This window comes from Plasmodium gonderi (assembly GCF_002157705.1).
Source record: "Plasmodium gonderi DNA, contig: Chr14, whole genome shotgun sequence".
Taxonomy (NCBI): Eukaryota; Apicomplexa; class Aconoidasida; order Haemosporida; family Plasmodiidae; genus Plasmodium; species Plasmodium gonderi.
The window spans coordinates 1346409-1374389 of NW_021628939.1; the positions used below are offsets into that span (position 1 = coordinate 1346409).

General features: G+C 28.0%; 6 protein-coding genes across 6 annotated transcripts; 4 read left to right on the forward strand and 2 right to left on the reverse strand.

Annotated features, from left to right (window-relative positions):
- Positions 1-4929: 4929 nt before the first annotated feature.
- PGO_142900 (Protein phosphatase 2C containing protein) lies at positions 4930-7598 on the forward strand (the record flags this gene model as incomplete). The annotated part of the gene is made up of 9 exons (XM_028690281.1): positions 4930-4966; positions 5264-5390; positions 5589-5736; positions 5941-6004; positions 6219-6326; positions 6489-6621; positions 6793-6943; positions 7141-7242; positions 7557-7598. 9 exons carry the CDS (start codon positions 4930-4932, stop codon positions 7596-7598), a joined length of 912 nt encoding a protein of 303 aa, XP_028546082.1.
- Positions 7599-8183: 585 nt separating this feature from the next.
- PGO_142910 (aquaporin 2) lies at positions 8184-10163 on the reverse strand (the record flags this gene model as incomplete). The annotated part of the gene is made up of 1 exon (XM_028690282.1): positions 8184-10163. One exon carries the CDS (start codon positions 10161-10163, stop codon positions 8184-8186), a length of 1980 nt encoding a protein of 659 aa, XP_028546083.1.
- A 4804-nt stretch (positions 10164-14967) lies between these two features.
- PGO_142920 (hypothetical protein, conserved) lies at positions 14968-18694 on the forward strand (the record flags this gene model as incomplete). Its single annotated transcript, XM_028690283.1, has 4 exons — positions 14968-15034; positions 16541-17888; positions 18201-18375; positions 18566-18694. The coding sequence occupies 4 exons, from the start codon at positions 14968-14970 to the stop codon at positions 18692-18694; spliced, it is 1719 nt and encodes a 572-aa protein (XP_028546084.1).
- Positions 18695-20165: 1471 nt separating this feature from the next.
- Positions 20166-23021, reverse strand: PGO_142930 (hypothetical protein, conserved; the record flags this gene model as incomplete). Its single annotated transcript, XM_028690284.1, has 1 exon — positions 20166-23021. The coding sequence occupies one exon, from the start codon at positions 23019-23021 to the stop codon at positions 20166-20168; it is 2856 nt and encodes a 951-aa protein (XP_028546085.1).
- Positions 23022-24113: 1092 nt separating this feature from the next.
- Positions 24114-24766, forward strand: PGO_142940 (50S ribosomal protein L33; the record flags this gene model as incomplete). Its single annotated transcript, XM_028690285.1, has 2 exons — positions 24114-24258; positions 24576-24766. The coding sequence occupies 2 exons, from the start codon at positions 24114-24116 to the stop codon at positions 24764-24766; spliced, it is 336 nt and encodes a 111-aa protein (XP_028546086.1).
- Positions 24767-26449: 1683 nt separating this feature from the next.
- PGO_142950 (acyl-CoA binding protein) lies at positions 26450-26728 on the forward strand (the record flags this gene model as incomplete). Its single annotated transcript, XM_028690286.1, has 1 exon — positions 26450-26728. One exon carries the CDS (start codon positions 26450-26452, stop codon positions 26726-26728), a length of 279 nt encoding a protein of 92 aa, XP_028546087.1.
- Positions 26729-27981: the final 1253 nt, after the last annotated feature.

Genomic DNA, 27981 nt, shown 5'->3' on the forward strand with positions numbered 1-27981 from the left:
TTTTTTTTTTTTTTTTTTTTTTTTTTTTTTTTTTTTTTTTTTTTTTTTTTTTTTTTTTTTTTTTTTTTTTTTTTTTTTTTTTTTTTTTTTTTTTTTTTTTTTTTTTTTTTTTTTTTTTTTTTTTTTTTTTTTTTTTTTTTTTTTTTTTTTTTTTTTTTTTTTTTTTTTTTTTTTTTTTTTTTTTTTTTTTTTTTGAAGCTATGAGAAAAAGAAATTTTCTTTTATTGTTTATTTTAACATAACAATTAAATTTTCTTGTTGCATATGTGGTTTCAAGTTTCTAGCAAGCGTACATAGTTTTATTTTGTTTCTCTTTTTACTTTTTCTCACTGTTTTTGCTTCTTTTGGTTTTTATTTTTTTGTTTGTTGAAAATATTTATGGTATTTTTTTTTTTTTTTTTTTTTTTTGTGTACGCAATTTTTAATCTTTTAATGCTTTTCTACAATCTGTTTATATTTTTATTTAATTGCTATTTACAAAATTTCCTTTTGCTGTAAGCTCCTTTTTTGGTGCTATACAATGAAATTATATATATAATTTTCAAAGTGTTATGCAGGTGTGGGGTCGCACCCTCTTTCTTTTTTTTTTTATTTTATTGTGATTTAATTCCATATATTTGCATATATATGCATATATTATGAACACACTCTTTATATTATATACGTGCAGAATATGAACATACATTAAATGGTAACAAAAAAACAAACAAAAATGATTATTATGCAGCTTCTACTTTTATAATGCCGTATGGGTTTCTTATAATTATTAAGGCAAATAGGGAAAAAAGAGTATAGTAAAAAATATGCCTACTTATGTTGTGGTGCTACATATATATTTACATATATGTAAATATATATATCGGAAATATAAACACCAACACCCCAAATTGTAATAATTGAGTGAAGTAAAAGAAGTTAAATGCATACGCAAACAAATGTGTGTAATAATATATAAAAATATATATATACATATGTATGTATATTTTTGAATGGCGTGCTCAAATGAAAAATTTAAAATAAAATTTATTTCACCCTTGTAAAGGTGGTGCTATATTTATTTATAATTCATACACTTTCATTGGATGTTTCGTGGAGTGGCAAGAAAATAAGCACATATACCATTTTATATATATGTAAATCATGTTCTGTGCATATCTCTATACATATACATGTATTCACAAAAAAAGAATATGAATGGATAATTCATATATATATTATATATATTGTACAAGTTTTAATATGTGCGCTTAAAGGGCGTACATATGTACATAGTATAAGAGTATGTAAAAAGGTATGCATAAAAAAAGCACATGTATGAATTATATATTCATGAGTAAAATTCGTGCCTCCTAGTTGGCTAATATATATACGTGTTATGCAGAACTTGTGTATATATAGGTTATATGTACACTATAATAATTTTGTGCATATTTATTTTATGTAAAAATAATAAATTGCTTTAAAGGGAAGATTTTATACCCCCGAAAAAAAAGAAAAATGGATGGAAAAGGTGATAAAAAATATTCCTAGGGCGAAAAACACAAGCAAAAAAGCATTAAAATTTAATGTGATGAAAAATTTACAACCAACTCTTGAATTTTTTTTCATATACATAAAGTGGTACACCATATGTATGAAAAAATATATTGGATACTTTTCGTTAGGATAAACTTCTGTTAACAATAATGCTGTGTGTTAGAAAATAGCATATACGTTTAAGGTTTAAGCAATTTTTGAATAAATGTTTGCATGAAGTAATGCTGTGATTATATGTATATATATATATATATATATATATGACATAGTTCGTAAATAAAATAAATATTCTATGCCTGTGTAAATTTTTTAAGAAGTTGCAGGTAATATATATATATATATCATGCATATACAAATGTATCTACTGAGAATTGGCAAAAATGTTAACTTTTTACTGCTCATGCTTACGAAATAAAAAAAAAAATATATCTATACTATCTATTGGTGAGCAAATGGAAGAGTAATGTGAATATGTTCTATAAAATGTAGAAAACATGTGCACAATGGAAACATAGCGATTAGCAAAAAAAAAAAAAAAAAAAAAAAAATTAAACCATGAACAATGGGAGATTTAAACTTTTTTGCAGTGTGTTGATAATTGTGCATGCTATAAATTGTTAAACAAAATGTATTATTACATGCATGCGCTTAAACCCATGCACAAATGTTTTCCATATTTCAATATGAATGCATGTTACACGTACATACATTCGATCACGTCATTGCTAAACTACTTCACGTCCCAACAGGGCATAATTCTTTATGCAGTATAAGGTTATATATAAAGGAAGTGACAGCACACACTTTTGCCTTTGTTGTGTGTTTAAGCTATGCAACAAAAAAATGTTAATACGCAAAAAAAACATATTAAGGCAGATCATCCATGGGCATAAATATACCTACGCACACTTAAGATTCATATGATATAAATGGTACACCCAGGTGGTTCAATAAATATAGAATTTATTTTACCCCAATTTGCTTATTAATTTTAAAATAATAAAAGAAGATAAAATAACTATTTAAGTCAAAATATAACAATTCATTGAATCTATATAAAATATCACCTTAAATTATACATATGGTGTAACAAATTATACTCAATCCAAATAAATTTACATGAGTATAGTGTATTCAATATATACTCGAAATATACACTTCCTTAAGGGGTGATAGTAGTTTTTTTTTTTTTTTTTTTTTTTTTGGAGTTATATTTTTTTATTCATACATATGAAGAAATAACCAGAAAGTACTCTTTTGCAAATATTTAAGAAGCAGCAAAATGTATATACTCAAGCTGCGATAAAGTTCAAAAGTTTTCTATTGAGAAGAGAATGCACACTTGTGTTTGTATTTGTACACATGTATATATGCGTATATATTTTTTATTCATATGTATCACTCAAGAGTAACTTTTTTTTTCTTTTTTTTTTTTTTTTTTTTTTTTTTAATTAAAAATTACCTTTCTTTTTGTTCCAATTTACAAAAAATAAATACAAAGTGGAAAAAAGGGAAACCGGGAAAAAGGAAGAAAAAAAGAAAGGCCAATAGGAACATATAAAAAAGGAACATTATTTTTATTCATTCAAAAGCGTAATGCCATTATAAACCTGTCCTATACGCCGCCTATATATGTGCGAATAGGGTAAACAATGGAGTTTGTTTTTTTTTTTTTTTTTTTTTTTTTTGGTATAATTTTTTTACAAAATCAATACCATTTATAAAAGTCGAAATTAAGTTTTATATCCATGGGCATGCACCTTTTAATATTAAAGAGGAAACAAAAAAATCATAGTACGGAATAAGACAGAGAACAAGAAACTTTTCTATGTGAAAATATAAGGCAAAAAAAATGCAAAACAACCCATGCATATAAAATTCTTTAATGACAATATGTATAATTTCTTTATATGACAAAATAAATCCTGTACCTTGCAGCCTGCATGAAATGCCATAAGAGACAATTACAGGAACACTATGTGCACCAATATGTACCTCCTTATGACAATGTATTAATTCATCACATTTAATTGTTTATCCACATATATAACTAAACCAATGCAAGGCAAAGAAAGCTTAAAAAAGTGAAAAAAATGAAAAAGAATTTACAAGAGTGCAAATCATAAAAATGCACCTCTTTAGCATCATTAAATATGAAAAAGTCGCGATCTCGTCAGTTCTTTTTTCCTGTCTACAGAAAGTTGTATTCCCCGGTACTGATAATAACTATGCGACATTATATTACGCTTGTCGTTAAGTAATAGAAATTGGATATCGCATAATTTTATTGTTTCAACTTTTTTTGAAGCACTTTAAACATTTTTCGCAAATTAACTAATTACACTATCCCTTATAAGTCGTGTATAAACAAATGACACTGTGAAAATGCATTTTTTTTTTCTTTTCTTGTACATCTAATATTAGTTCAAATTGAGCACGTCTATCATTTTTACAACGAGTTGAAAATCACATTCGTATTGAATTTGCCATTTTAAGTCTCATTAGGCATATATAAATATACTGAACATGTTAGTCGAATAATAGAAGGGAAAAGAATAGGACCCCCTTTTTATTATATGGGTTCTTATAGGTACACAAGGAAGTATGTGTACGTGTGTGCATACCATTTTATGCATTTATATGTATAGGCACATATTAGACCCTTATGTTGTAAAAAAAATGAATTATCCCTGATCGACAACTGCCGAACGGTGACATTATGAGAGTGTAATTAAATTTATGTTTATAGAGTAGGGTACAATAGGATTTTTATTTTGCGCCAAAAAAAAATTATCTCCTTAACTGCCATAATGAAAATATAAAAAAACGGAAAACTAAGTTGCACTTCCTACTTTTCTATGAATAACAAAAAATAATACTAGTTTGCTCGCTCCCGTTTTTCTCATTTTTTGCGAAATACTGTTGGTATTACGATGAAAAAATGAAATAAAAAAAAAAAATGCACTTAATATGTGCCTATTAATTAATTGTGTATATTTAAATGAATACACGCAATAATATAAGCACGTGTACTGTATTTTACTGTGCGAAATGCTTCTTTAGTTCAATGGGGATAGAACCAAATAAATTAGCACTATGCTATTCCTCTTCCGGTTTTGGTAATTTGAATCCCCGTTTTTTATCACAGGTATGACAACCTTTTATATTCAATTTCTTTTTTTATAGAGAAAATTTACAATAACTTTTAAAAACATGTGAAAAGAGGATAACTGTTTTTTTTTTTTTTTTTTTTTTTTTTGCTTTTTTAAATTTGTTCCTTTAAGAATTGTGATTAGTATATAGAAAAGAATTGTGTTATGCCACATTTCACATCGTTTATCATATCGTGGCACACCGCATCCTCCACTTATATTTTTTTTTTTTTTTATAAAAATGCCAGTAATCGAAGGAACATACGTAATATCTATGAGTAATAAAAAATAACGCTTATTGTTGAGTTCAACAAATAGTGTAAAACCATTGCTCTATTTGTTTATGCATATAAAAACACATGTACTTCCTTGCAGACACTTTGGACTGAAGTGCCATTTGAAGCAAATACTTTATGATTTTACACATATACGCAATATATATGAAAATTCATAATTTTAGTATTTATCCAAAATTGTGCATTGTGAAATAGTATTTTACACACTTCATTCGTATCGTACTCCATTTCACATATGTATATTTATTATATGTTTCCTTTTTTTTTTTTTTTTTTCAGAGAATTACACTATAGTATGTGATGGGTATGGTGAAAAGGGAGTAAAAAAAACTTATGAAGATGAATTTTTTATATGTGAAAATTTGAAGACTTTCAATAAGGGCCTGCATCCTAATTTTAATTTTTCGTAATACAAATACATATCTACCCCTTAAGTAGATCTCTGTGTACAGCATATAGTTATGTTGCACATGGGCTAATTGAAACAATAGCATATATGTCTGATATTTTTTGCAGTCCCCATTTCCCACTTAACTATTTCACCATAGTAAGGTTTCTTTATATATTTTTTCGCCATATTCTTTCGATTTTTTTTTTTTTTCAGTTGCTTTTGCCTCATTGATGGACATAACGGAAAAAATACGGCCACATTTTTAAAAAGAAATTTGGCACAAGAGTTATCAAATAGTTTTACTACAATTCAGAAAACATACGATGAGACTCTGCCCATACCAGATCATTTCATAAAAATTGTAAGTTTAAAAATTTACAGTTTTTATGTTTAAATTATTTGGAACCATTACACATTGAGGGGAAACTAAAAGAGACATCTTTTGTTTCATGCGAACCTGTATTCACACCCTCTGGAATTTCTATGTACGAATGATTGTATATGAATAAATCACAACATATACATTCACATATACAAGATATTATTTTTTTGGAAACTCTGTTAGGGTGTAAATACTGCTTGCAAGAAAATCGACGAAAATTTGTTCATTGAATTTCCTGGGTGCAGAGGTAAAATCCAATATGGAATAAAAAAATATATAATTTCAAAAAAAATAAGGAATACAAATTTATCTAAACACACAATGAGGACAGAGTTAAACTTGAATATAAATGCAGTCATATTGAAAATTCTAAGGATTTATTTAGTGATATAATTAAAAGAATAAATTAGCTTAATACGCCTTTTTCTTGCTTTTTTTTTTTTTTTTTTTTTTTTTTTTAGATGGGGCAACATGTGTTATTATTTTAATAAAGGATGATTATGCATATATAATAAATATAGGAGATTCGTCTGCTTATTTGTGCAGATTCTTAAACAATTCAAATCAAGGTACGCTATAAAATTAGTTACTTTAATCAAGAAAAAATGAAGAATTTTATGTTTTCCCTGAAAAAGGGAAAAAAACATCCTTTATTTAGAAATTATCTACACTGTTTAGCTTCACATATATATATATATATATTACCCTTCTTTTTAAAATGGCATATATAGCTATAGATTTAGTGGATACGCACAAACCATGGGTGATATCCGAAAAGGAAAGGATAATTAAGCATGGTGGGAAGATTGAGAATGGTCGAGTTAATGATATTATTGATGTAACCAGATCATTTGGCGATTTTATGTAAGTTAATGAAATTTCATACACTTGAGTCAGTATAGGCGTGTGTACATATATGCATATGTACATATATATATATATATATATGTATATTTTTTTTTTGGTGTGGTTTCCTCCCTTTGGCCACTCCTCCATGATGGCCCCTGTTTTTTATGATGCATCTTTCAAACCTAGGCTGAAGAAATATGGATTGTTATGCACAGGGACATTTAAAAAATTTAAAATAAGTTCCGACGACAATTTTATTATCATGGGTACGGATGGTTTTTTTAGCTTTGTGGATATTAATTATGTTACAAATGAGATAATTTCTCTATCAAGGAAGGTAAAACTTAAGAAAAGTAGAGTTATGGCAATAGAAAGAAGCAATAGATAAAATGTGCGCTTGTGCCAGGATGTGTTCATTTTTGTACGCATGTGCACATAGGAAAATGTATATACATTTCTAAAACGTCCTAATTGTAACGCTACATTTTATACATACCTACTCATAACCACACCGTTTCATTTTGATCTTCATAGGAAGAAAGGATGGTGAATGTTGAAAAAAAAAAATCATTGTTTGACGCCAAGAACATTTGTAGAATTATGGTTGAGCATGCTATTGTAGATAAGAAGTCACAGGTATGTGCGCACACAAAAAACAGTTTGTAGTATCTGTTTGATTTAGATATGTGTTTTCTGCTTTTTGCCGTAATTGGACTCTATATATATTCATTCTCTCACATGTGTAATCTTCCTGTGTAAATACACACATTGTGACAACATACTTTGTATATTCAAAGCTACGAAATAAAGATAAATCATCAAAAAATGTGCTAGAGAAACTTACATTTGCGTGATTATATATGCAAATATGACCTTTGGCTTAGTTTATCTTATCCACGTTTATTCTACATTTGCTGTAATTTTGGTTTTCTCATTTCTTTCATTTTCAGGACAATGTCACAGTTGTTTTAATAAAATTTTTACACAAATGAAAAAGGTTAATTAAATGTAATGGAGTTTTTACGTATGTTTCACATGGTCAACAAGTTTTAAATTTTAGAACAATGGAAAAACAAAAAAAAAAAAAATAATAATAATAAATAATAATAAAAAATAATAATAAAATAAAATAAAAAGAAGAAAAAGAAAATAAAAAGTAAAAAAAGAGTAAATAAATTCGTGAATACTTGAACTGGAACATGTTAATAAATGCATATGCACTTAATAGCATATGGGAATTCTCCGTTGTTAAAAAAAAAAAAAAAAAAAAATTAAATATATCATTGGAAGGATTATATGTGTATATGTTTTGGAAGAATAAAGCAGTGATGCTTAACAAAGGAGCGCGTGGCAAATATAGAAATGCATCAACATAGATTAGAGAAAACAAATAACACAATAAAGGGAAAGACAACAAATACATGCAATAGTGAAGAACGCGTATCGCAAACAATAGTTACAACACCGTCTAATGGAACAATAGGACCACTCAAGAGGTGGGTGGAAATGAGGAACTATTATGAATACTGTTTTCATAAAAAAAAAAAAAAAAAATAGGCGATCTGATAAAAATATCATTAAAATACATGGGGAATTAAATAGGTACTTGAATTATAGTGGATATTATCATTATATTCAACAAGATAAGCATTTTGCTTAATGTTATGTTTCCCTATTAATGGTATCGTTTCATTCTTTTTACTACTGTTGTATATGTTTGTGTCAATTATATTAACAATTTCTTCATCCCCCTCTCTAAACAATTTAACAAAACCTGTTGCAAAGGCTGACCCGACATATGGTCCTATCCATAAGGGTAATGATTGAATATACAATTTTATTAACTGTAATATATTCGTAACACTTAAAAATGATAAAAAAACTGAAGCTATATTAAAGGAACCACTTGCTTGAAAAAATTTAAAGTATAAATATGTATACAATGTACATGTTGAAAACATTGGATTCAACGTAGTATTGGTTACAAAAACAAAAAATAATAGGGAAAAAAAAATAAATAATAAATAAAAAATATGATTTATAATATATTTTATATATTTATTATCAATATGAAAAAACACTTTTCCATTTTGGCTTCTGTTATTATATGTAGTATTAAACACATCATTTCCATATATATCTTCATAACTATTAAAAGAATATAATGATGTCATATTTCTTAGTTTTGATGCATTAAAAATAGTTGAATCTTCATTTTTATTTTCTTCCATAAACTTTTTTTTATAATTATATAAACTTAATAACAGCAGGGTTATTAAAAAGGTCGAAATAAATTCACACAAAAATGTTTTCATAATTTCTTTTTTTGGTAACAATGAATATATGAATATGCTTCCATACATATGTGCGCATATGATACTAGCCAAAATGCCTCCAAAATATTGAAAAGCAACATAACATGTCGTAACTACAAATCCATATTTTTTAGGTTCTATTAACCATAATGCATATGTGTATGCTGGATTTATATGTGCTCCTAATAATACAAATAAGACATATATTAAGCATCCAAAAAAAGAATAAACCGCATGGTTACTATTACCTTTATTTTCTGAATTTTTCATCACTTGATATTTATCAATATCCTTCAAATCAATACTGTTAATGTCATTTACTTTTATCTTGCTGTATTCATTTACATAATCTTTAAAAATTACTGTTCCCACATTTTTAGTAAGTCTCTCCTTATCAGCGCCTTTCGAGGTTTGTTTTTTCTCTTGGTTTTGCACATGCTCTATATTGCGGACAACGACAGAGTCATCCACAATATCATCTTTTTCCACACCTCTTTTGTTATGTACATTTGACTTACTTGGATCACTTTGCTGCCTTATTTCTTTTTTATCATATTCATTCAGAGCAACTGTCTTTTCACTCTCTTTTTTTTCATTAAATCCTGATTCGTAATTATCTCCTATTACATGTTCATTTTCATTTTCACTGCTTACACTTACCTGTTCATTGTGTATGGCATATTCACTTGCAGTTTCGTTTCCCTCTTCTTGTTTTTTCACAAGGTTCTTCTTTGTTCCTTCCTCAACAGGTTCCGTATTTTCTAAATCGTTCAGGTTATTCCTTCGGTTATTTTGTGATGACCTATTGACCATATGGTCTGTTTTCATATATTTATTCTTCGTTTTAAAAGTTTCATCATTGTTTTTTTCCTCCTGTTCCATTAATATATTAACCACATTTTTTTGCTCATTATTATCATTTACATAATGCACATTGTTAATTTCATTGTCGAATAGGTTATCTCCTGGAATAAATATGTCATTTCTTTTGTATGGGTTGATTTGATTCGTGTGCTTTATTATGTATTCTTCATTTTGATTTGCATTTAACATGTAAATAGAAATGAAAAAAACAAAAATAAAGGAACCAATAAATTCAAAAAAAAAATTATACTTGTATCTCTTAAATGATTTTACATTTACCTCATCAGTAATATCTTTTACATAATTTTTTGTGTATTTTAGTAACTTTATTATGATGTGCTTCACATATCTTCGGAATAGGCCCTTTAGAATTTTCATTTTACGAAAACACACTTTTTCCCCCCCCGAAAAAAAAAAAAAAAAAAGAAAAAAAAAAAAAGCTAACTATAGCAAAAAAATGAAAATAGAGAACAATCGAATTGAACAAAATGGAATGAACTTTAAAACTAGTATATAGTAAAAGAAACTTAGGAAAACGTGAAAGAATGAACAAAAACAAATTATAAATTATATTTATATATAATATGTATGTATACCTATTAAAACATGATGAAGGAAAAAGCGCATAAAGCAAAATTTAAATAAAAATAAAGCACAAAAGAATAATGCAGAACTCCACTCTGACTTTTGCATATTAACACTTTTATGGAAAGACTTTTTTTCGTTCTACATGTTCAACTATAACAATAATTCAATTTTTAAGCTTAAAAAAAAAAAAGAAAAAGATCGACAAAAGTGGGTAAGAGTACCTCTAAGTACGTTTTCATCAGTGCATGTACTAGTGCACATATTCATTCATACATATATAAGAGTATAGGTAAAAAAAAAAAAAAAAAAAAAAGAAAAACTTATTATGACGCATGTATGCACAGCAAATCGCAGGATTCATGTTCCTTTATAAAATCACAGACACAAGTTACATGTTCCCTTTTGCAAACAAAAAAATAGAATAAAAAAAGAAAAAAAAAAAAGAACAAGATCTATGCACTTTAAACTGACATACAGATCACTTCTTCAAAAATTCTAGCTGCTTAAAGAGAGAAAAAAAAAATAATAAAGAGAAAAAGCTAAAAATTAAAATATATTCATACGTCGTTTTCAGCGAGGTATGGAATTACACACATTCATGATCTACTTATGGTTTAACAAAATTTGTCAAAAGTCCTAGTTTGGACCTTTGTATGAAGTAATACGATTTGAAAATGGTGTTATATGGATCTACTTTGATTTTATTTTTTATGACCACCCTTTTTGATCGGTTTATTCGTAAAAAGCCTACTTTTTTTTAACGATTTCTTTCTTTTTTTTTTTTTTTTACTCTCACAAGTTTTGTGAAAACTGATTTAACTTACATTAATTTCAAGTGAATCGAATTACTACACTCGTAACAGTTGGAAGAAACTGTGCTTTTGTACAGAAACGAAGGGAATCTTTTGAGTTACAAAATGAGTTTTTTTTTTGTGTGTAAACACGCACAGAGGTGTGTGGTGTACGTCTTTTGGAGATTGTTTAAGCATACATATTCCTAGAATATTTGATAGAGTCCTTAGTTCCCCAGAGGTTTGAAAATATTACATATGTATAACAAAATTGTTGTTTTATTGCATCATGTTGCTGTGTTTTTGTCATTTATCCACCATGCTATTGCTGTACTATTAGGACATTGTTACATTTTTTTTTTTTTTTTTTTTTTTTCAACTGAGCTTTATTTATAACGGCGTTTTTGTATGTACAGTGCTACTCCCTGATAGTCCATATATTAAATTGAACCATTTTTTTTTTTTTTTTATATTATATGTGAAATAATATGCTGCGACGTAAAAAAAAAAAAACCAAAAAATGCAATTAGAAAAATGGACGTCTTTGTTTTTGTTAAGTGAATATTATAAATAAGAGGGTTACATTATTATGTCCTTTTTCATAAATAGATTGATCTTGAAAATTGTTTAATTTTAATAATACCTTCTGGCAATTTTATAGCATAAAAAATATATACATATGCATATATATATATATTTTTTATAACATGAAGGGAAAAAATAAAGCACGCACAAACATCTACACATATCGAAATAATGAAATTGGTTATGGGTTTTTTTTAACAATATAAGCTTCATCATTTTTCTCCCAAATGATATTATGTGTGTACACAAATCCACATATACGTATACATGAATATACACAATTGGTCCCTGAAGTAATACATTCTTATAAGTTCTTAAATACAAAAAGGCCAAGATAAAAGACAGGGCAATAATAGTTAAAATTGTGTAGCACATTTAAGGTGAGCTCTTAAAATTTTTTCTTGTGCTAAAGCAAACCATGTGATGAATATGGGTGACGTTCCTTTTTGCATTATAAATAATATGAAAAGATGAAATAAACTTCGAACTAGCTAAAACTTCCAATAATGTAAATTTATTTGCACAAATAAAGTGCATAGAAAAAAAGTACAGCTTCGAGAGAATGAGGAAAGGAGCATAAATTAGAAAATGTAGAAATACTATTTTGAATATGGGGTTAAAATATATATACGTTTTTTCAGGTGTCCGCAAATTATAGAAACTCCTGACTACCAAGCTATTTCGCGAGGTAGTGGTTTTATGTGTGCATATTGATATGAACATGTGCGCGGAATTTCTTTTCACCATTTAATTAATTCGATTTCTAACATTGGGCTGTACTTGGACTTATAAGAACTTATGTAGACGATTTATATATAGTAGACCAAATAAAATTAAAAAAAAGAATAACAAAAACAAAAAATATAAATATGTGTAAAGTTCGCGAAAAAAGGAAAAATTAAACATAGAGCATAACATCATAGTCGAGACATAAAAATAAATACAGGAAATTAATAAATAAGTTCGTATTAATGTACGCCTATGTATTTATTTGTACATAATGTAGAATATTAAGATAAGATCCAATTTTACTATTTTTTTTTTTTTTTTTTTTTTTTACTGTTTTGAGATGAACTTATATTAGCATATTTATTCATCGAATTTGATTTGCTTTTGTTTAAAAAAAAAAAAAAAAAAAAAAAAAAAAAAAAAAAAAAAACACACTTTGTGACAACCACAAAGGTTTCTATGTTTTGCATTGCACAATGGTACATGTGAAAATGTAAGGAGGAAATGCGAACCCACCCATAAAAATTAGTACATACAAATAGAAACAAACGTGTGCACTTTTAGGTACCTAAGAGGGTGCATGTATGTGTACATACTTATCTACATAACCCCCGCACAAAGCGCGAAAAGAGCACCTGCAATTTTTCACTTGCTGTAAGTAGTGTTATTGATATTACGTATTAAAAAAATAGTGTGTACACGTATGTATGTATTTATTTCTTAATATTTTCCTTAAATTGGTTGTGCATGAAGCTGTTTGGTAGTGTTAAAAAACACATAACCAACATACCTATAAGCTTATGCTTATGTGCATATGGCACATGCTGTACAACTTTGAAAGAATGAATGTCCATGCTGCAACTTTTAAAATTAAAAAAGGCGTCTTATAGTAATAAGAGTGCCAAAGTAATAAGTATATTTTTTTTTTTTTTTTTTTTTTCGTGAAGAAACACAAAAAGTAACACTATTCCTCAGAATTAGAACAAACGGGTTTTTTAATGAACTTGAATTGAAAAAGAGCTTATCTTTATAAAGACAAGAGACAAAAAAAAAAAAAAAACAATACAATACAGATCAAAAGAACGCTCTTTTAAAATCCCTATTACATTTTCGAAGTTACAGAGCATTGAATATGATAAAAAAAAACATTAAATTTACGTCGAATGAGAAACCTATAAATAAGTCTTCAGGTGAAAATAATGAAAAAAAGCGGACAAACTTGGAAATAGGTATGTCAACGCGTAAGCACATGTATGTACTTTAGTTATGTGATTAGTTTTGTATACACATAACATAAATCAAATTTTATACAACTGTGTGTATGCAATTTTACGTGTATGCATATTGTACACATAATTTACGTCAACATATGAAAAAGCATAAAAGGGTGTACACCTATAATATTATATGTGTGTGTCTTTATATATACTCGTAACTTTTACAACAAATGTGTGATCGCTAGTAAAAAAGTGTTCACGCATAACGATATCTCGTAGATCTCTGTGCAGCTAATTACATATTTTTATTGTCACTTGTTGACAGAAATTTGTATTTATTCATTTTGCCTAATGCTACATATATACACAAATTGTTAGAAAATACTTTACTACGATTTTGACTCTTTTAAAAAACGTATAAATTTTTTTTATTTGCATTTTTTCTAAAGTAAAATGTACTTATTTTCCTTTATTTTTTTCTTTAAAAAAGGAAAAAATTATCCGTCGTATCAAATGTTATTATCACACTTAAATATATGTACCTTTTCAGCATATGTTACTCAAGGAGCATTACATACACATGTACTTTTTTTTTTTTCCTTCAGTTTTTTTGTTGTTTTAAATAGTTACACGACTATTCATGTTGCATTATCTGTTGCATTTCCTCGGGTGTTTCTTAATCTGCGTTTAGTTTCGTTTCGCTTAGTTCAGTTTCGCATGTTCAACTTCGCCTAATTCCGTTTCGTTTTAGCTTCGTTTAGTTTCGTTTAGCTTTACTTCATTTTGTTTTGCTTTATTTTATTTTCCTTTTTGTTTTCGTTTCTTTTCTTTTTACTACTTCTTAAGCATTCATTTTAAAATGTAATATTGTGCAAAATACGAATTTTACCCTTTAAGTTAATATTTACCTCTTTTCCCAAATTTATTTTATTTTTGCATTTTTCTTACATTTTTAATATATATTTTTTTTTTTTTGTGTTTGTGAAAATGGGTTAGCTATTTGCTTCCCCCGGTAGTTGTAGTTTTTTGTAAGTATTGGGGTTTTTTCCATATTTTTTCCCTTTCTTTTCCCCCACATTTTATTTCTTAAAAAAAGAGTTAACTTAATTTTTGCACACAACTAATTCATTTTTCCTTCGTTTATTTTTGAAAGAAAGTATTTATTATTTTTAATTAATTTAAGTTGTGCTTTTTATTATGGTGCTTACCATGTCTTGATATATATATTACAAGGGGAAAAGAAAAAAAAAAAAAAAAAAAAGAAAAAAAGATATGGGTACATGCACCTCGTCAATAAGGAACATAACTCGAAAAACAACCTCACCATCCCTTCGTACATGTACGCACACTAGTATACAACATGGTGTATGCGAGTGTGTATTTGCATGCATATGTAAACATGTGTAGAACGTGCATGCGTGCATATGTATATATATATATATAAACATATATATCTGTACACGTTCCTGTCAATCTATGTGTAATTGCTTCATAATGCCATTATGTAAAGTACTTTATGTGCAAAAGTAAAAGGTAGACACCATGTAGAAATGAAAAAAGTGTGCAAAAATAAAAAAATAAAAAAAAGGAAAGAAGAAGAGCACGTTATAAAATGGAAGTAGATATCCCTTTTTTTACATTTTTCATTGCCATGCTTTTGAACAAGTTAAGCGGATTTTTTAGTTTTATGTATCTATGGCAACCTTAATTGTAGATGAAAAAATGAATTTTTTTTCTTTATTTTTTTATACATACATGACTTCTTTTCCATCCAGAGAGTGATGAAATTTGATCGTTCTATGAGCTCTTTACTTAGGCATAAATATAATTTCATAGTGGAGTTTATATATTCACTATTTAATAAGTGCTAACAGTGCCCTTACACACAGACGTCCATACATGCACATATGTATATATATGTTCACCCCTTTAATTTCACGCTTCATAAATGATTAATCCTCCCATTCATTTATTCAAAAAATAATCCACATGCATAAGTGTTCATCCAACAAGTTGTAGACATCGTAATATTTTTGTATTTCTTTTATTTTTAATTAAATGATAAATAAAAATAGCAGAGGTGTTTACGCATATGCATATTTGCACATATATGCCGAATGAGTAAGAATAGGGAATGTTTCTCAAATAAAAAATAGCATATTGTACAGAATGTGCACAGTAGAACTTGGTCACTTTGCACGTGCACAATCCATGCGTTACAATTTAAATATATGTTCATATATATATAAAATGAGTTGCTAAAATGGGTAACTAAAATCTTTCACCAATAAGTGGCATAGCACATTTCATAAAAATGTATCATACAAATGAGTTAACCAAACAAGTGGCACATGACCGTAGCCTTATTTAATATTTCATAATTACAGTTTACTCATTGAATCCTTTTTGCAGCGATCTTTATCGTTTGCTTCCACAATTATGACAGTTGTTTAGTGTATACATTGTTGTAGTATATTATTCTATATACGTTTTTCATGTATGAATATGTGTATATATACGCATTTATCTACTAGTAATGTGTTCACATGTACACGTGGTTGATTTCATACACTGGAAAATCGCTATCCAGTGATTACCCACAACCCGCTTCTTCCAAGCAAGGGTCGAAAATACATTGCATTTCCAATCTATATGTACCTTAATGTATATATATGACTGTGATGGCAACCCTTCCGACATTTCACATACATAATTATATATATGCATAAAACTGTATAAAATTGTATATATCTATGCACTTCTGTATATATATGCATATATTTATTCGTCTATGTCCAAGTAAACATTAATTGCATATGCTCCATTCCATCCCACTCTTAATCAGTTAAAGACAGAAAGAACACAAGAAGGAGACTCTCAATTAGCACAAAGGGAGAACTTCCAAATGATACTGATGAAGTAAAGAGAAGTATACAAGAGCTGAAGGACAATGAAGATAGGTTTAAAGAATCGTCAGAAAATGATTCCCATACAAAAGTTGGCGTAAAATCACAAAAGGAAGAAGGGAAAAAATATGAAGAGAAAAAAAAAAAAATAAAAAGTAGATCTTCCGTAGCAGGAGTGAGAGCATCGCATTTTCAAGAAGATTTTGAAAAAAAATGTGTAAAAATTAAAGGTTCAGTTGATAAATTGAATGAAAATGGAATAGGATATGTATGTAGAAAAGGATTAAAACCTGAAAGTCCAAATCAAGACGATTTTACAATTATTACAACGGAAAACTTAGCGTTGTATGGAATTTTTGATGGACATGGGCCTTATGGGCATGATGTTTCAAATTACGTACAAAAGGAACTACCTTATATGATTATAAAGAATGAAAATTTTTTAAAAAATCCAAAGGAAGTTTTTACTAATGCCTTTTTAAATATTCATGCAAATATCGAAAAAACCACTAATGCGTACCTTGAAGAATTAACATTTAATCCTAAAAGGAATAGTAAAGGTGGAAATAATAAAAATGTTCACATGAATAAGAATATAAATAGCTCAATTGTGAGTACTCAATTCGATTTAGATATGCAACAAATAGAAAATTCTGATGAAGAAGTGGGAGAGGACAATGAAGATGTCGATGACGACGATGATGATGACGATGATGATGATGACGATGATGATGACGATGATGAAGATGATGAAGATGATGAAGAAAATTTTAGTGATAACTTCCAAACAGACAGCAAAGAAAAATACGCTAACACTGATAGCGACAGTAATATTGATAACTATAAAAATAGTGATGATAATGAGGATCAAAAGAATGGCAATAAAAGGGGGGGGAAAAAGGAATCCAAAAAATGTTCGAACGAAGGGGATATCATTAAGACTAAGAAGGAAGGACAAAAATTAAACAAAAAGAAAAAAAAAAAAAAAGAAACCTTTTTTGATAGTACAATGAGTGGTACGACAGCAACAATAATAGTTCATGTATTTAAGGAAAAAAAATTATATATAGCTTATGTAGGGGATTCTAGAGCTGTACTAGGCAGGAGGAAAAAGGGATTTCCAGATATGTTAGAGGCATTCGATCTTACTAAGGATCATAAACCCAATTCTGCAGCTGAAAAAAAGAGGATTATAAATTCTGGTGGTCAAGTACTGAAACTTGAGGGAGACATACCTTATCGTGTTTTTCTAAAAAATAAATTCTATCCTGGATTGGCCATGTCAAGGTACTATTACAGTTCTTTCTCATTTTTCTCATTTTTGTCTACAAACGTATAAATTTGCATATGATCTACTTAACTTTTGTATATGCAACAAATTTATTGTTCCCCACCATGTTGGCCTATATGGTTGCTCATTTCATTAGTATCCGTCATGCACATCCATTGCATACGCCTTTCCTAAATTTAGTTCTATACATATTCAACACCCTCCGTGATATCATGCTCTATTTATTGCAGTATTTGAAATACTACTTCATGTACACTTTTGTAATTCTATTTTTTTTTTTTTTTTTTCTCATCTGTGCATACACGCAGAGCTATTGGAGATACTATAGGTCATCAAATAGGTATAATTTCTGAACCTGGTTTCATGGAAATTAACATAAACGAAGATGAAGATATCCTCGTTTTGATATGTAGTGATGGTGTATGGGAATTCATTTCTTCTGAAGAGGCCGTTAACCTGATCTACGAATTTGGATATGATAATGTAATGACTATTGCTCTGCATGTATGCATAGATTATGTGTGTGCTTTTATGTCTTTACGTATGTACCTGTTATCATACTGTTTCGATTCAGGCATCGATTTTCCTTGCTATTGTCACTTCACATGCGATGCTTTCATTTTAAGCTATTAAATCCCTTACAACCTCCCTAATTTTGTTCATGACCTTTAAGGTTCAAGATGCCGTTGAAAATTTAGCCAAAGAATCATGGGATCGATGGCTAAACGAAGAGGAAAACATCGTAGATGATATAACCATACAAGCTATATATTTATCAGATAAATGCAAAAATAAGAAATAACGAAATGACGAAATGACGAAATGACGAAATGACGAAATGACGAAATGACGAAATGACGAAATGACGAAATGACGAAATGACGAAATGACGAAATGACGAAATAACGAAATAACGAAATAACGAAATGACGAAATGACGAAATGACGAAATGACGAAATGACGAAATGACGAAATAACGAAATGACGAAATGACGAAATGACGAAATAACGAAGTAAGAAAATTAAGCTTAATTTTTTTTCTTTTCTTTTTTTTTTTTTTAGTATATTTTTGGTATTTACACGTAAATGCGTTCCACATTTCGTATTTTAAAATGATTTACCCCCCACTCACATAAATTAGACTAAAAAAATGTCCTTATACATCTTTTGAATATAATACTAATTATGAAATACTTTAACATACACACGCCTAATTACAATAAGGGACGGCTAATTTGCACTTAGAGGTTCCAAAAAATAATAACAAGCATTTTATTATTTTTTACATTACAATCTACCAGAAAGTGGCATGTATGTTGTCAACAAATGTCTTTTAACGTATATGTTTTTGCGGTTCTTCCGTTTTGCAACTTTTACCATTTTTCACGTTTACCATTTTGCAATTTTCTCATTTTTTCATTTTTTAATTCTATGCTGCTACTCCCATGTGATGTATTTTCTGCCAACATAAATGTTTCAATATTTCATGAAATGGTTTTTTCGAAGCCAAGAGCAAAATTTTGACTTCTTTTACCTAACACTCTATGTTAACATTCACTTAGCAGATCCTTTTCAATAGTTCTCTTAAACAACTCGTTTTAAGAACACGATGTTTTTCTTCCTTTTTTTCTGCCCCCGGAGGTTCGACTGATTAAGTAGTACAAAAGGTCAGCTTAAAATAAAGAAAAATGCCACCTTCTTTGGGTATAATTACAAAAGATTACGGTCAAGCGGTTAAGTTTAAAACAATGCACAGACATTTGTGTTCTTTTAATGTAACGCAAATGTGGAATTCAAATATTCTACAAATAATCAAATGGATAGGCGTATCTGAATGCGCCAAGCAATAGTGCAGCTCATTAAAAATGAAAAGTGGAGAATGTGGGAAATTATAACAAAAAAAAAAAAAAAAAAAAAAAAAAAAAAAAAAAAGAGGCAAAATGGTTAAGTGGTTATGTGTCTAATGAATAAATAAATAAATATATTCACGTATATATATATTTGTCCATTTGGGGTACCCAAACTGAAAGGTGTTCTCCCAATTAGGTTGTGGCAGATGGGATACATTACAATAAGTGAGACATGTAAGAATAACCGAGACGCTGTTGCAATGTAGGATATTACTGTGGAAAATATAAATGTATATGCACACATAATTGGAAATATACACCTGATTCGACAAATGCAACCTCTGTAAAACTTCGTGATAATGACATCGAATAACAAAATTGGACAGGACGTCCAACGAACAATACTATAACTTGTAGTATGTTCATGTTCTTAGTTTACTACCACAATATGTATCTATAGATGTGAATTTATAGTTTTCATAAATGGAATTAAATATATGTGCAGCTTTTACCCTTGCCTTCAGCTTCATGCAAATTAAGTATGCCCCAGATAATTTTCTATGCAAAGTATAAATTTCAGATCTAGGGGGGACTAATCTATTATATATAATTTTAGGTAATAATTTATATATCTGTTTTGCTATGTCATTATTAGTAAAATTGTATGTAGATGATTTAAATGGTTCTCCAACTAATATTACTGATTTGATATGAGAATTTTTCATTTCTTCATTTTCTTTCCCAGTTAAAAAGTTAAGTTCATATGAGTAATGATATATTTTAGATTTATCTTCTTCTAGAGATGCTTTTACAAGTCTTAGGTAATTATCAACAAACTCATTTTTGTAAAATCTGGTAGCTCCAAAATCAATTAAACATAGTTTGTCGTTTTCTACATTATATAAGAAATTGCCCAAATTAGGATCAGTGTTCATAATTTTAAAGACAAATAATTCATGTAAACAGAGGTAAAGAATTCGTTGGCCTATCGAATCACGAATGGCTTGTGGACACCTCTGTGCCACTTCATCTAAAGTTATACCTTCAACATACGAAGTTACTAAAATATGTTTGGTTACGTATTCACTATATACTGTAGGAACATAAAAATATTTACTATGTTGAAATATGTTTTTAAAAAGAGCATAATATTTTGCTTCGTTAATGTAATCACATTCACATTTTAACTCCTTTTTTATTTCTCTACACAAATTTTCAATGTATAAATTTTTTAATATCAAATTAGTGTACTGATTAATAAATAACAGATTCTTTATGTCGCTATCAATAGATTCATATACACCTGGATACTGAATTTTCACAGCTACTTTTTTATTATTTATTATTGCTTTATGGACTTGTCCTATAGATGCACTTGCAAAAGGGGTATAATTAAATGAGTCAAATTTTTTTTCATAATCAGATCCCATTTCTTTTTTTAACACGCTTATTAATTGACCCTTAGGCATTACGTCTGCTGAGTTACTTACAAGTTTAAATGCTTTTACTAATATGGGAGATAAATGCTCGTCTTGCAAACTGATCATTTGTCCAAGTTTTAAAACTACTCCTCTCATTTTACTCAATCCGTTTGCCAAAATTTCGGCGTTCTTTTCATTTATGATTACATCTCTGAGGTTGTCACTGTTTCTTACACTTTTATCATCTCTGTTTGCAAATCCGTTTGTCAGTCTGCTTTTAATATACTCCACGCTACTATTCTTTGCGATGTCAAAAAGAACTTTCCCAAACACGGTTGCTCTGCTTAGGGGAGACACGGGTACATTGCTGGTTCTAAAATTTGTTCTTTCAGATTTTTCCACTCCTGTAGTTATTTTTTTATTTAAAATATTAATATCGTAATTGAAATCGTGCTCATCAACCATGTTCTCGTAATTCATATTTTTCAAATTATTTCTTTTTCCATCCTCTACATTTACTTCTTTACTGTTCTGTGATAATTTTTCATTGCATTTATTCGTATTATCATTACTTCCCATTAAATTCTCACTTTTGGTGAAACTATCAACATTGTTCATTTTATTATTCTCACAATTGCTCATATTGCTAATGCCATAAGGTTTATCAATACAGTTGACATTTTTTAATTTCATTTCCTGTACAGCAATTGCATCACTGGAAGAGCCAATGTTACATAAAAACCGTTTTGAATTAATAATGGGAGTATTATTTTTGTTTTTACTTTGAAATGGGGTTGTCAAAAATTCATAATTGCTGTGTCTTCCCCTATCCTTGGTAATTGTATTATGTTTGATTGAATTGTCCTTTTCAATTTTATCAAATGTGATAAAATTATTTTCACCCTTTAATTTTACATGGCTTATGAGTGTTTCATCCACATGGTCATAGTTTTCCTTCTTACATAACTCACTTTTTTTCCGATTTATAAATTTCAATTTGTGATTATGTTCCATTTCCTGAACATTCAAGCAGTTTCTTTGAACATCATTATATTTGTTTTTACATTCATTCCTTGTTTTCTCCTGTGGGGCACTTAAAATATCTTCTTCATCTCTCAACAATAAATCAAGTTTATTTAAGTCTATATTTTTAAATAAATATTCATTATCATATTCTTCCTTATTTTGCATATCATCATCACAGAAATTATTTTCAGCATATTCATACGTCCAAAAATATTTATATGGGAATATATGAAGAAATTTAAAATTATTGTAGAGATAGTAAAATATGTGTGACTCGTTTTTTTTTATACTTTTCAGAAACTCCATTGCCACTTTGTTAACATCAAAATGATATTCCAAAGTATTTATCAAATTAGAAAAATGATTATTTATTTCATTTTCAACATATATATCATTTTCCTTATCATTTATCATAATGTAGTATCGCTGTACGATTCTGTGTAAGTCCAAGGGGCAGATTAAGTTTCTATCGCTACAGTAACTACTGGAATGATCATTCCTACTGGAACTAGTAATCCTATTTCTATTATATATCTTCGTTATTGTTTTTTTTTTCTTCTTTTTTTTTTCTTCCTGTTTTATTACATCATCTATTAACTTTTCATTTATCGTGTTTAAAATATTCGACCATTTGTATATTTCATATGGTGTTGCTAAGTCACCACTGCGGTATTTCCTCCCGAAGCTGTTCGCCTCTTTATTTGGTGGTTTCAGTCCTTCTTTCACATCCTCACTTTTATTTTTTTTATCTTTAAATTTACTTATTTCACCATTGCTCATGTAATATCTTCTACATAACACGGGCACAAAAAGATGCTTCTTCAATTTCATTGATCCTTTTATGCCTTAAATATGTTCTTCAACTGCAATTGTGGCTATTGTAAGTTGTATGCAACATTATTAGGAGCAACTTGGGTGTGCATATATGCACTTGTAAACAGTTATTACAAAAAATATATATTTTTCCTTTATCTTTACTGTGTTGTTCATTTTTCGATTGTAACATTTTCCACTTTTTTTTTTTTTAAAATTTTTTTTAAGCCCGTATAGAGAGCACAATGCTTTAAAAGAACTAAAAAAAAAAAATGAATACCCGTAAAACTGAAATGCACACGAGAAAATACGTGTTAATGTGTCATGAAAAATTTAAAAAATGGGAAAAAAATCATGCAGTGTCGATAACCCCCATTACATATTACATGTATGAACTTTTCACTTTGCCTTTTATTAATGCCTAATTACGTTTTTGTGTATGCATACTTAATATTTCTACCAAAAACAAAAAGAAAAGAAAAGGAATTTTGCTTTAAACACCGTTTTAGTTTTTTTTTTTTTTTTTTTTTGGCTTCTTACATACCACTTAGCTTAAGTACACTTACTCATTTTTTACTTTTACGCTTTCATCGTTATTGTGTTAGCCCGTTTTTTGCTTTAACTTGGCCATTTTTCCGCCATATTTACTTCCCACGTTTTTCCCAATTTCTTCGTTATTTTAAAATTTAGAGCATCATTAATTTTTCCAAAGCGTGTGTACATGAATGCAAAATAGCATATATATAAAATAAAGGAAGGAACTGAAATTACGGAAGAATGATGCATGGTCTAGGCTTTTCAGAAAGAGGTTTGTTTCCCTACATGAACACAAGGGAAAGGGTCCATAGTTCAAATGGTTTTAGAATATAAAAAATAAATGAAAGGAGTATTACCATAAGAAACATTACCAGTTGATGAAGGTTTATTAACTGAACGAATTACATAGAGAGGAACTGCTCACACATTAATGAAAGTTCACACATACCAGAACGAACACGTACAGACGTCCCTGTGCAAAACGAGTTTCTCCTCACACATATCATTCCTTGGTTTCTGAATAAACGTAAACCTTATTTTGATGGCAGATATTTTTAGTAAAATATAAAGAATATGAAAAAATGTGACACTTTGTTCATATATTTAATTTTGTTCCTTTTAGCTAACATAAAATGTTGCCAATCATTTATAATTCCTTATAACAAAAAAATGATAAAAGGCCCTGCAATAAAAAACTGCTGCAAGAGCAAAAGAATTGGTTATAATGAGAGACATTTTCAAATAATGTTAATAAAATCCGTCCAAAAATGAATAAAAGAAAGCAAATTTTTAATTTTACTCAAAAATTTTGATATTCCTTCAAATGTGTGTATATACATATACGGTCTTAATAATTCACAAAAACGTTACACACTTTAGAGTCTTGTTTTTTATTTTTATTTTATTTTATTTTTTCTTATGCAAATTAAATAGAAAACTTTCACACCATCTCAACATTTTATATAGAATAATAATTAGGGTTAAAATTTTCCCTAGATTCATTTTTTTTTTATTATTTTTTCCCCCTTTTTATAGTTACCATATATGGAAAAAAAAAAAAGAATAGAAAAGTTGTTGTCTTAGAATGCACTGAAGCAAGAAAGTATGGGAAGCAACCGTCAAGATATGTTACTGAGAAAAATAAAGTAAATACACCAAAAAAGCTACAATTATATAAGTATAATAAATATCTTAAAAGAAGAACATTGCATGTAGAAATTAAATAATTATGTACTAAAACCTTTTTTTTTTTTTTTTTTTATCAACGATTTATCACACCTTTTTTCTTTATTTATTTTTCATTTATTCTTTATATTTAAATTATAATTTAAAAGCATAAATTATGTTTTTTAAAAAAAGTCTAAATAAATAACCGCGGGAGCATGCATAATGTAAAGTGTGAGGAAATGCTACACTAAAATTTTTTTTTCTCCTTTGTTTTTAACTTAGTAGCTTGGAAAAAATTCAATGAATATGCTTTTTCATTATTTCCCTACTTTGCCCGTACACACACATATAGTTACGTATAAACATTATTCAATTTATTTGAAACTAATTTAAATACAAAATGACATTTTTTCAATAAAAATAAAACGAAAAAATTAAAATTTTATATAAGCATTTTTTAAAATGCGTGAATTGCAACGTAATTATTTTTTAAGTAAAATTTTAACGCACAAAATTTTTTCCTGTTGATAGCGCTAACATAAAGTGGTAAAATCCGATCAGCTGAATAATTATAAAAATTAGCAATTGAATGATAACAAAAATTAACAATTGAATGATGACAAAAATTAACAATTGAATGATGACAAAAATTAACAATTGAATGATGGCAAAAATTAACAGTTGCATAATGGTATTTTTTTTTTTTTTGCTCAATTAAACATATTTTTTATTACATTTGAAACATTTTCTTATATAAAACTTTTTTCTTACTTTTCAACCATCATATATTATCTGCTGTAAAAGGTAGTAGATAACTTGAAATTTTATCAAAATAAGAATATATGTGTCATCTCCATAATTAGGAGAAGAATAAATGTACTTTCAGATTTAATTTAGATTGTTATTTTTATATGTTGAGTTGTAATTTTCTTTATTTATATTCTTTGTTTTATTATGCCATTTTTCCGATTGTGTTATTTTCCTCATATTAGCCTTATATATTTTGGTCATTCTTTTTGCCCAATTTAGGCCCGCCTCCTTCCCAAATTAATATAGACCTCCTTTAAAACAGGTAACACTATTTTTTTGCATATTAGAATTATATGATTCCATTGTCAGAACAAATGATTTTCTTGTAAATCTATGGCTTAAATAAGAGCATTTTGAATTTTCTTTTTCTATAAGTGCATCAATTTACATGATTTGTGCTATCCATTGTACTTGATAAAACTTTCTCAATGATTTCATCCTTTTTACTCCACATACAGAATAAAATGTGATAAGAAAAATTTAATATCTTTAAATGCTGGGGTGTAAGTGTGAAGATTTATGATTGTAAATGTTTATGATTGTGAATACTTGTGATTGTGAATACTTGTGATTGTGAATGCTTATGATTGTGAATGCTTATGCATGTTAATGCTTATACGGTTTTCCTGACGCATGAATAACCACATTTGTAAATATTTATGTAAACCCCCCCTCCCCTTACATAATCTTATAAATGCGTCCACCATTTAAACATTTTATCGAATAAATAATAAAAATGGAATTCGCACTTTTTTATATGAACTAATTCTTCTCTGCTTTTCCATTTGTACAACAACAATGGATCATTTTAATATTTAACAACTATACATAACATTCTTCATAAACATATTTAGCAACTTCAATTTTTCAGTGTTCTTTACTGCCCTTTTTTTTTTTTTTTTTTTACTTCTCATATCAGCCTCTTAAGTAACATGAGTGTAAGCGACATCTTTGAAAGGTGTGTTACCTTCGTGAACGCACTCCCCAAGAATGAAGTAATCTCTGTGGAGAATAAATTACTTTTATACAAATATTTTAAGCAAGCCACAGTTGGAAACTGTAACATACCTGCACCAAGCATATTTAATTTTCAAGAAAGAAAAAAATATGAAGCTTGGAAATCAATTGAAAATTTAAGTCAGGACGAAGCAAAAAAGAAGTATGTTGAAACTGTTAGTGATTTATATCCCGAATGGAAAATGGATATGTGAAGCGTTTGCAAAGGAGGAAATATTTTGTGCAAAAGGCAAATATTAATTTGTTATATATATGTTTGTTAAACTAACACGTATATGTAACTTCTGTATTCTCATTCTCTGTGTAAATGCATAAAAATACGCACAATATGTGAAATCAAAATGATGTATAATTTTTTATATATAAATCTTTATAATTGAATGTTTCAAAATATGTTAATAATGATATAGAATTATGAACACAGAACTTATTTATTTTTTTAAAAGGAACATCACAGCTGTGTAGAAGAAATTTTCTTCTCATGTATGCGTTTTGGAATTTTCCACTGTTTAATTGAAATGAAGGCACATTTAGCGTACACACAAGTGACCATGCGCAAGTGATTATACGTTCACAAGTTTTTGAACATGTCCCTTTGAACGTTACACATTTGTGCGTTTATATATTTATGCGTTTATATAATTACGAGTATATATGTTTGAAGCAAAAAAAAAAAATTGAACAGTACGAAAACTTTGTACTTTTTCCTCAAATCAGCCTATTTTGGAAAGCTAAAGAATGAGAACACTTTTTTGTTAAAGCATTTAATTTTTTACACTTTAAAATTGTTTAAATTCACAATAAACTTTTTTGACACAAGATATTTTTTTAATAAGTTTTACAAAGAAAAAAAAATTATTTCACATGTAGTAAAAAATGTAAAGAATAGGATAGATCATTTTAAACAAATATTGCTTCATTCAGTTTGCAACTATTTGTCACACCATTAAGGAATTTTCTGTAGAGCCGTGAATATGTACATATGCAAAATATACGAACCTTGTACATGTAACTATCTCACATGTTTAACAAAATTACGCAGAACACAATCAAATTCCCAGGTTTAATTTAACCTTGCACACCTCTCACTCCCGTATATTGGCATAAAGAAACATCGCTAAAAGAAGAAATAATTAAAATAACAGATATATTATTTATTAATTAAAAAAAAAAAAAAAAAATAATAATAATAATAAATAAATAAAGTATGTAACAGTGTGGTTTGTTTATGGACCAGAATAATAAATAAAACAGATATGTTGTATAACAAGAACGTTTAACGAACTATGGTAAACTTGAAAATGCATAAGAAAATTTTACTAATTTGATAATTCTTCATTTGACAATTTTTTATTTATTCCTATAATGATAAAAGAATAAAGAATTTTAAGAAGTGTTTTTTTATAAAAATTTAAAAAAAGAATAAAAAAAAAAAAAAAAAAAAAAG